At 55.1% G+C, this 10,789-nt stretch overlaps 1 protein-coding gene across 1 annotated transcript in view; it reads left to right on the top strand.

Annotated features, from left to right (window-relative positions):
• The window catches only part of ANKS1A (ankyrin repeat and sterile alpha motif domain containing 1A), a 182,794-nt gene extending 181,803 nt beyond the window's left edge, over positions 1-991 (top strand). The window contains exon 26 of the mRNA XM_028161275.2: positions 708-991. Within this exon, the coding sequence (XP_028017076.2) occupies positions 708-711 (4 nt within the window). The 3' untranslated portion in view covers positions 712-991. The remainder of the gene's footprint in view (positions 1-707) is intronic.
• The last annotated feature ends 9,798 nt before the right edge of the window (positions 992-10,789 follow it).

A 10,789-nucleotide genomic window follows, 5' to 3' on the forward strand; every position in this document is an offset into this window, starting at 1 on the left:
TCCCGCTGGCCCGTCTCTCCCCTCGAGGTGCTGGCCACCCCCGAGGCCCTGAGCTCGGTGACGAGCTGGACCAGGCCAGACTGCTTTCTGTGAGGCCACGGCCGCGCCCGGCCCGGCACACGCCCCGCAGGGCCCGCCTCTCCCCCGCGGTCTCGGGCCTGGCGGGTCTCCCCCCGAGGAAGGGGTGGCACGTGTGGCCGGCCCTCCTGCCTTCGCCAGAGTCACAGGCTGGCCGGGTCTAGCTCATCGCGGAGGAAGGCTCCCTCCCTGCACATGGCGCCCCGTCTTCTGACCTTGTCCCCAGTGTAGGGGCCAGTGTAGTCAGCCATCACCCGGGCCCTTCCCTGAACACGGCTGTGCCGCCTCACCGCACAGCAGCCGGCAGCGGCCTCGAGGCTCTCTCCGCCGGGCGGCAGGAGCCGGGCGGCTGCGCAGGGAGCGCGGACACGGCGCAGCCCCGCAGAACGCGCGGTGCTGCTGCTGCAGGACTGAGCCCCGTTGGTAAACCAAGGGGTCCTCTGCCCGTCCCGTGCCTGCCAGGCAGACGCGCCGAGCCGGACGGAGGTGACAGTGGGTGCTCGGGAGGCCGTGAGGGCCCTTCTGTTCCGCTTCCTGTCTCCTTTCTGCTTCCTGGCCCCTTTCCATGTCCCCACCCTGTGCAGGCCCTGGTTAACCCTCTCCTCCCCCGTGTGTTTGCTTCTGCCAAGCTGAGCCACTGAGGAACCAGCTGTGCTGCGGACACAGGTGTGGGAGCTCAGGCTTCTGCCACCGCCACCTGCACCTCCACCACCACCGTCTCGCCTGCAGCTTCGAAGCCCCAGGCCCGGCCTCCTCCTGGCTGCCTGCCCGCCTGCCGCCGCCTCCTGCCCTGGCTCGGAGCCCTGCGGGCCTCTATCCCAGGAGACTGGAGCCCAGAGCGTCAAGATGTGACTTGTCCAGAACACATGTTTTAATAGAAAAAAATTTTTATAAAATGAACTTTTAACACTTGCCTCAAACCTCTAGGTTCAACTGCCAGCCTTTAGACAGGTGCCTGTAGGGTGAGGGGACAGGGAACCGAGGCGGGGAAAGGGCCAGTCTCTCCGGCCTCTGTCCTCAGGACAGGGTTTTGGGAGGTCCAGTGGGTCGGACGGGAGGCAGTGCCCGTGGGTAGGAAAGGGGGACACGAGGGGCAGCCTTGACTAAGTGTTGTTGGTCGGCTTTTCAAACCCACCCGAGTTGGACTCTGGTCCCTGAGAGCACGGCTCTCGTCCCCACCTGGCCCTGGGCCCGCCTTCAAGGTGCCGGCAGGAGCAGAGGCTTCTGGTCCGTCTGGGGTTCGGAGGGAAGGTCCAGGTCCTGCTGGAGACGAGCGAACCGTTCCTAGCCGCGGTCAGAGCCCTGCCCTGGCTGCCCGGCCCACGAGCTTTCTGGGGACTTCAGGCGCCTGGGCTGAGCTGGAAGAAGAGGCAGCTGAGTTTTGGGCATTAGTGGGTCGGCAGCTTCTTAGCTGCCTGCTGGTTTGTGGTCTGTCTAACCAGGCCTCTGATAGGCCTCACTCGGGTTCTCTGAGCTCCTGGCTTGACTGTTCTCAGCTGCTGGCTCTTCCCTGGCTCCACGTGGAGGAGAGGGAAGGGGCAGTTTGGTTCCCCGTGTGGCCTTCAGGGCAGGTGGCGTCCGGAGCTCGCGGCCCCTCGGCCCTCTGGGGCTTGCTTTGCTTTTTACCTGTGGTGTGTGTCTCCATCTCCCCGCACCCCCCACACACACACACACCTCTCCCTCCCGTGGAGCAGAAATGAGGGATTCCTGTGAGGCGGAGCTGGCCAGGCGTGGCGGGTCTTTCCCAGGGAAGGTGCAGGAGAGCCCTGGGTACCTGCTCAGCCTGTGGTTGGCCAGACACGGGAAGCAGGGCCGTGTCCTGCCGAGAGCTGGCCACGCACCCTGGCAGTCGCCCCCTCCGGGGTAGAGGGGGGTTCCTCCACTTTGTGGTACTAAACAGGAAGTGGAGAGTTTGACTCGACTTCCTGCCGCTTCCAGGGCCTGCGAGGACTCCCCTCCGCTCCCGTGAGGGTGCACCTGCTTTCTGCCAGGAGTTGGCGAGGGTGGAGGCGGGAGGGGAACGGCCCCTGCTGGGCCGCGGGGCAGGGGTACCACGAGGCCAGAAGGGAACAGACACTACGACGAGCCCCTCGGCCCGCGCTTCGTCACGTGGGTGTTTCTCCCTGGAAGCTGCTACGTGTTCTTTATTTATTCAGGGTATTTTCCTATTGAGAGCCTCGGCTGGTCTGCTGTGGCTCTGGCTTTGTGTTGAGACGCATTTGTTTCTGAGTATCGAAAAGGAGAGGACTGGACCTGCCTCCTTCCCTCCTCTGGGCGGCACTGCCTTCCCCGGAGGAACTGCCAGGACTTGGCAGGCTTCCAGCGGACGCCCTGCTCTGCACGTCGGTGCAGGTCACGCGTGTGGCAGCCGTCTCCGCGTCTCTGAACTGTGGGCCCGTGTAGCTGGGACGTGGAGCGGTGGCCCTGTCGCCGCCGCAGGCTCTGGCGGGCCCTCCTGCCTGCCAGCTGCTCTGGCGGGCCCCGCGCCTGCCCGCTCACTCCCTCGGGGGCGTCCGCGCCAGGTCCCGGGGGCGGGGGAGCCGCAGTCACCCAGACCTTGGAGGCTGGTCTGACCTCGTCTGTCCTGAGGAGGCCAGGCCGCAGAATGGCTGCCAGGAAAGCATTGTTGCCAATGGTGTGGCGACGGAATGAGTTGTAATAAAGATGTTATTTAATCTGTCTCTGTATTTTGATACTTGAATGACTTCCCTTTTACTTTACTGTACATATAATTGTTCATCTGCCCAATTTGCCGAATTACACACATCTTGTACCAAACAGCCGATCTGTGCAGCAGCATAGACGGACCTCACGCGGGCGTGTGAGCACCCTGGGCCCCGGCGTTGGTTTTGTTATTTCCTGACGTGAAACGTAGAACAGACGGAGCTAATAAACCGGAGCGACACGAACCCAGCCTTGCTGTTTGGAGTCTTTGGGTTGGAATGTTTCCTGGTGTTTTTCTGGTGCCGCACAGGCCAGACACGTGGGTGTGAGCCCTGCTGTCTGCCGGGGCGAGTTTGGGGGTTCTGCTCTGCCCACATTCCTCAGTGGGAGGGTAGTCGGCTCCACCTCACCTGGTGAGGCTCTCCGGAGCATCGTGAGAGCACCGGCGGAGCCACGTCTGGTACAGCCGCCGCGTCCTGGCCAGCCCGCACGTGTGGGGCATCTGCACAAGGCAGCGTGGGGGCCGAGCTGTGGAAGAAGTGTCTTCCTGGGGGACTTAGTTTGGTTGTGGAGGTTGAGTTTTAGACACACAACTAGCTACCAGCCGGGAGCCATGCCGCAAGGCCCACGGCACAGCCCCAGGGCAGTGGGGACTCGGGGCGGTGCTCCCAGAGCCGGTGGCAGGGAAGGAGGGGTGGTGCCAGGCTGGTTTTTAAAGGTTTGCAAAGGCCCAGGTGACCCTGATGGCCCCTTCATTGGCTGGCCAGCCTCTTTACAGGCAACCGTCTCATCGGCCCTCACACTCTTCTGGGTGTTATCACCCTATTTGCAGAGGGAAACAGGCTCAGAAAGGTTAAAGCTCCAGCCCATGGCGCCGGGGGGACCCCAGGAACCTGGCCCGGCGTCCTCAGAGCCTGTGACGTACTCCATTGTGAAGGGCTTCGAAACCATCGCCGAGCTGATCCAACACTCGGCTGTGTTTATGACGGAAACAAGGCCCAGAGCAGGGGAGCTGTCTCTAAGCAGCCAGCCAGCTCATGGCAGAGACAACACCGAATCCGGGTCCTTCCAACACAGGGCTTCTGAGGGGGCCACATTGAAAGTGGGGGGCGGACAGGCCAGTGGCGGCCTCCGCTCCCTTGCTCCTGCTTCTGCACCCTCCTAGGCAGCAGACGCCTCGGCCACTGATGCCCCTTCTGCAGACGCTGTACCAGGACACGTTGCCACTGTCAGTCCCTTTGGTGCCATCAGAGCCTTCTGTGTGACCGCTGACCCGGCTGCAGTGCTGATTGGGCCTGGGACCTGGGGTGGGACCCCTGCCAGTTCCCACGGGCACCTGGGCTGCTGCTCTGAGCCCAGGACAAATGGGAACCGGAATAGAACGGAAGGGAGAGAACGGAAGGACCGAAGGGAGAAGGAAAGGGTTGGGGAGGCCTCAGGAGGAGGGGGTGGGGCACACGTAACAACAGCATCTGCCCCACCTTCACCCAGCACCCTCTCCCGGCTCATGGTGGTCAGGGGCCCACACTTGTCCTCGGGACTGGAGGCTGTTGGGAGGCCTGGGGTGTTGCCTCCTGCCTTGTGTAGAGGAGCATGAGGCAGACGGGCCCTCACAGGCCTCGCCCCATGTGCTCCCTGCCCCATCGGCCATTTCTATCGCTGGGCCTCACTCTTGGAGGCTGAGACAGCTGCGCAGGGACCAGAACTCTGCCCACTGGAGCGCTTCCAGGGACAGCCTGTCAGCCTGGCCACCACGACTGCACCTGAAGTGTCTGGTGCCCACTGGCTCCCTGCAAACAGGGCCAGCAGCCCAGTGTGCCTGCAGTTCCACTGGCCCACCCGGCACCAGGCTCTGCGACAGGGAAGCCTCTACGGCCTGTGGCTGCTCCTCCCAGGTCTCAGGTGCAGGGAACACTTATAAACAAGCATTGACCAAAGTAGAGTCCCTAACACCATGAAACAATTACGGGGCAGCCATGGGGGGGGGAGGTTCCTGTCCCTACTTTCACCAAATAAACTCCAGATGGCGTGCTTACTTAAATGGTAAAAGAGAGAGAGAGAGAAACCCAAACAAGTTATAAGAAAATGGGAGGTTTTTTCATAAACTTGGTATGAGAAAGTTGCTTCCAAGCATGTTACAAAATTCTGCTTTTTAAAAGATCAATATATTCAACTATATAAAAAACAGACATTTCTGCACAGCAAATGCGCCATAAGGAACGACTGGAACTGTGGCTCACAGAGCAGAGCGACAGCATCAAAGTGAACGAACTCCTTCCAGGAAGATAAGGAGACAAACGCTTCCCTGTGCTTCTCACTGAGGACAATGGGAACCCCGGCAGAAACACCGGAGCCCAGAGGGAGCCGGACACAAGCCTGCGCTCTGCAGCCGAAGAACAGGAAGGGCAGCCTGGCAAGAAGAGGACGCTGCCAGCCGCCGCGGGGACAGGCGCCCATCGCCGGCGGGCCCGGCTGTCCCGACACACACAGGAACCGGAATGACACCCGAGTGGATGGGCTCAGAGGCAGAATGGAAAAGAAAGACCAGCCCCACAAACCGGAGGCAGAACAATAGACACTGTCCGATCTGAACAACGGAGAAAATAGACGGGAAGAAATGAAGAGTCTCGGGGACCGCTGGGGACTCTAACAAAACACCCAAGGTTTCTGTCAGCGGGGTCCCAGGAGAGAAGAGGGCGGGGCTGAAAAAGCACTCCACCAAATAGCAGCTCAAAACGCCACAAATTTGGCGAAATGTGAACCTACAGATTCGAGAAGCGGAGCACACCAGACCAGATAAACCAAAAGAAATCCACGCTGAGAGGCATCATAACTGAATTTCTGAAAATGGAAGACAAAGAAAACAATTCCTGAGAGAGAAAGGAAGGTGACGGCTTTCCCTCGGGGAGAGTACCCTGAGTGACGCGTCTCTCAGCAGAACTGTGAGGCAGGAGGATGCCGTGCAGTGCTTTTCAGGTGCTGAACGAAGAGAGCAGCGACCCAATATTCTATACCCTGTGAAAGGTGCCTTAGGAGTGAGAGGAGAAGGCATGCTCAGACTGAAGGAAAATGAAGGGCCTTGGTCACCAGCAGACCTGCCCTGCGGGATGGTGGGAAGTGTTCTAAATAGAAAGGAGATGAAAAGATAAGGAACCTTGCAACATCAGGAAAGGTAAATGAACATAAGGAAAAACGGGTAAATACGATAGACTTTCCTTCTCCTGAGTTTTCTAATTATGTTTGATGGTTGAAGCAAAGATTATAACTGAAATCCAGGCATTGGCAGGCATGGTTCCTGCGGGGCTGTGAGTGAGAATCCGCCCCCAGCCGCTCTCCCAGTGTCTGGCGGCCTCAGGTCCCTTGGCTTGTAGATGGCATTCTCCGAGTCTTCACACCGTGTATGTCTGTGTCTTCTCTTCATATGGCACGTGTCTTTTCATAAGGACACTAGTCAGATCGAATCAGGGACCCACCTAACCCCAGTATAATCTCATGTTAATTACATCTGCAATGACCCTATTCCCTATGAGGTCACATTCTGGGGTGCTGGGGGTTAGGACTTCACCGTGTGGATTTGAGGTGAACACATTCAATCCATGACAACTGCCTTCGAAGGAAAAGGGGCCTAGTCCTGTGTGATTAAGTTAAGGATCTGAGATGGGGAGATTATCCTGGGTTGTGTGTGTGCGCCTTAACCCCAATCACATGTGCCCTTGTAAGAGAGAGGCCGAGAGGGATACGCTAGAAGAGGCCCTCCATGTGACCATGGAGGCAGAAGCTGGAGTAATGCCGCCTCAGAAGGGGAATGCCAGCCGCCACCAGAAGCTGGAGGAGGCAAGGAACGGGTTCTCCCTCGAACCTCCGCGGGAGCGTGGCCCTGCCAACACTCTGATTTTGACCCAGTGAAACTGGCTTCTGATTTCTAGCCTCCCGGACTGGACGAGAGTATATTTCTGTTTCTCTTGAGCCATTCGATTATGTAATTTGTTACAGCAACCGCAGGAGACTAATACATGCCTAGAGCCTCATGCAGCTCTGCCTATACTTGAATTTTAACCCAAAGACCCGTTGTGGACTTCTCACATCCAGAACTAAAAGATAAAAATTTGCATGGGCTCAAGGCACTACATTTGTGGTACTTTGTTATAGAAGCAATAGAAAACTAATACAGAAGGGAAGTTCCTCAAAAACCTACAACTAACATTATATTTAATGGTGAAAGGTAACTCCCCCCTAAGATTGGGAACAAGGAAAGGATCCCATTGTCACCAATATTAAAGTGCTGGGCGTTGCAGCCAGTGCAACAAGGCGAGAAAAGGAAGTAAACGTCATTCATCTCAGAAAGGAAGAAATAACACTGCCCCGATGTGCAGATTACAGTAGTCCTCCCTTATCCATGAGGGATACATTCAAACCCCCCAACAGATTTCTGAAACCCCAGACAGTACCAACTTTTACATGTTCTATGTTTTCACCAAGGCATGCACACACTTGACAGCTCTCTGTATGCACTTTGGGGCCTTTACTCAGTGAAATAATGGTGCTAGGACACAGGCCTGTGGTACAGAAGCAGCCACCAGCTAACCCGGACTGCTGACTACCTGGCAGGGAGCAACACAGCACACCCCAGGAGAGACGGGCGGCTCAGATTTCGTCATGCTACTCAGAATGCGTGCAATCAAAACTTATGAATTGCTTACTTCTTGAATTTTCCATGTATATTTTCAGATCATGATTGACCATGTAACCACAACCATAGAAAGTGAGACTACAGATGAGCGGGACTACTGTACATGATGATCTATGTAGAAAATTCCAAAGAGCCTACAAAAAAATTATTAGAATCAATGAGTTCAACCAGCTCACACGATACAACATACTAGTAAACATATAAAAGTCTATTGTATTTCTGTATATTAGAAATCAGTATGTGGGCACAATTAAAAATAAAACACTGTTTATAATCACTCAAAAAAATAAAATCCTTAGGAATAAATCTAACAACACATGTTCAGAACATGTGTGATAGAAACTACACAACGCTAATGAGAAAACTCAAAGAAGGACTAAGTACCTGAAGAAGGAGACCATGTTCAAGGACTGGGATGTTCAGAATAGTAAACATGTCAATTCTTCTCAAATTCATACACAGGTGTAAGATGATACCTAACTGAACCCCAGCAAGCTTTTTGTAGTTATAGACAAGACTATCCTACAGGAGGCAAAGGAACTAGAGTAGCTAAACAACTCTGAAAAAGAATAAAGTGGGAGGGCTGTCTAATTTCAAGACTTATTACACAACTACAGCAATCCATACTGTGTGCTATGGCAGAGAGACAGACAGATAGATTAATCGAACAGAAGAGACAACCCAGAAAGAGACCCATACAAGCATCCGACTGATTTTTAATAAAAATAAAGGCACAAAAGCAATTAAATGGAGGAAAGAGAGACTTTTCAGCACATTATGCTGGAGTGGTTAGCTATCCATAGGCTTTTTAAAAAGTACCTTAACCGAAGTCTCACACTTTATATAAAAATCAATTCAAAATGGGTCACGGACTTAAATATAAAACACCCTATCTAATAATAGAGTAATATGCAAATAAACATCACTCCGCTATGCCCACAATTGGGCCGGCGGGAAGCTAGGGGGCGGGACTCGGGGTGGCCTCTCAACGGCCGGATAGGCCCAGACCCGCCAGACACGCCCCCATCAGCATTCGCGCGGTGGCGGCAGCCGCGGTGTCGCCCAGACCTGCCCCCATCAGTGTTCGCGGATCGGGGCGGCGCCTGAGCCCGGACCCGCCTCCATGCACCTGCACTGTGGGAGGGCCTGGTCAGCAGCCACCGAGGCTGCTTCAAGGGCCAAAGAGGGAAGCAGGGCCAGACCCCAGCGGCCTCAGTTACTGTGGGGCCCGGGGAGCCAGGCAGGGCTGGACAGGCAACCTCAGGGTTGGCCTGGGGGTGGGTCCAGCGGCGCAGCTTGACAGCAGACAGCAGGGCCTGCTTGGCTGTAGCTGCCGGCGACCCACAACATGCAAGTGGGCCTGCAGGCAGCACCCAGCAGGGCCTGCTTGGCTGTTGCCGCAGCGACCCGGGAGCAGACAAGCGCAGCTGCAGGCAGGACCCAGCAGGGCTTGCTTGCCCATTGCTATGGTGTGGAGCAGGCAAGCACCGCAGAGAGCAGAGAACCACAGGGAGTGGGCCTAAGCCGTCAGCAGGACATGCTCTGAGGGCTCTCAGATTGGAGAGGGTACAGGTCGGGCTGAGAGACGCCCCCCCCCGCCACACCCCGTGCATGAATTTCATACACCGGGCCTCTAGTAAAACTATAAAACTTTTAGCAAAAGACATAGGAGAAAATCTTTGGGATCTGGGTCTAGGCAGAGTTCTCAGACTTGACCCCCAAAGCACAATCCATAAAAATAAAATCTGAAATACTGGACTTCATCAAAATTAAAATTTTGTGCATCAAAGGACACTATCAAGAAAGTGAACTGACTCCACAGGAGAAAATGTTTGCAAATTACATATCTGACAATATATAAAGAACTCTTACAACTCAACAACAACCAACAACCTAATTCAAAATTAGGCAGAGGACTAAAATAGCCCTTTCTCCAAAGAAGACAGATGCCCGATAAGCACGTGAGCAGATGCCCGGCGTCACTGATCATTAGAGAAATTCACGTCAGACCCACAGTGAGACTCCACTTCACACCACTAAGATGCCCACACCTTTTCTTTAAAGAAAGTAAGTGTTGGTGGAAATGTGAAGAAGCCGGAAGCCTCATACATTGCTGGGGCGGGGGGGGGGGGGGGAGGGCGGGGAGGGTGTAAAACAGTGCAGCCACTGTGGAAAACAGTTCTAGTGGTTTCTCAATAAATTAAACTTAGAATTACTATATGACACACCAACTCTACTCCTGAGTATATTCCCTACTCAAAAGCATTGAAAACAAGTGTTCAAACAAAAACTTGCACACAAAATATTCACAACAGCACTATTAACAGCCAAAAGGTGGAAACAAACCACATGTCCATCCCCTGATGAAGGGATAAGCAGTGTGGTAGATCCATATAATAGACTATTAGCCATAGACAGGGATGAACTGCTGATCCATGAACAGGACAAATCTTTAAAACATACTGTTTATTGTATGATTCTATTTACCTAGAGTCAGAAAATCCACTGAAACAGAAAGCAGGTTAGTGGTCGCCGGGGCAACAGGGAGGGAGTGAGAAGTGACTGCTCCGTGGACCGGGACTTCCTTCTTGGTGACGAGTGTCCTGGAAGCAGGCAGTGGTGGCGCGGCACAGCACTGTGCTCCTGGCCACTAGCGGCACCGTTCCTGTCTATTTGCCACAACATTAAGTTGCTATCCCTCAGCCCATGTGCAGGACTGAATGGAGCTCTTTCCTGGTGTAGGTCAGAGTCCCTGTCTCCTCCGTGTGGAAGCACAAGAAAACCGATTCAGAATGTCTAACCAGTGATGGCGAACCTGTGACACGCGTGTCAGCACTGACACGCGTAGCCATTTCTGATGACATGCAGCCGCCTCAGCTCAAAGGGCATCTGCGGAGTGAGCGGGGTCCCTCCAGCAGGTGGGGTCCCTCAGGCTGACCTGCGGGGATCGGGCCAAAACTGGCTCTCCGACATCCCCTGAGGTGTCCTGGATTGCGAGAGGGTGGTTCTCTGGTGATGCACCCTGGAATTGGGCTCCCTCTTCTCTGGTTCCAGATGCATCACCTGAGAACCGCCACTGCCAAGTCACCGCAGCTCGGCAGCTCCTGCATTGAGCATCTGCCCCCTTGTGGTCAGGGAGCGTCATAGCTACCGGTCGGTCGGTCACATAGCCTTTTATACACACACACACACACACACACACACACACACACACACACACACCCCGAGGGTGTCTGGCTAGACTGGAAACGAAGGTCCAGGCCCCCAGATTTTCTGGTCAAAGTTGTGCTATAGGCGGCTGTGCTGGCCAGCTCGTCTGGGCTCTGCTCTCTAAGAAGGAAGCCCATGGGGGGAGCC

The sequence above is a fragment of the Eptesicus fuscus genome, chromosome 10 (assembly GCF_027574615.1).
Source record: "Eptesicus fuscus isolate TK198812 chromosome 10, DD_ASM_mEF_20220401, whole genome shotgun sequence".
NCBI lineage: Eukaryota > Metazoa > Chordata > Mammalia > Chiroptera > Vespertilionidae > Eptesicus > Eptesicus fuscus.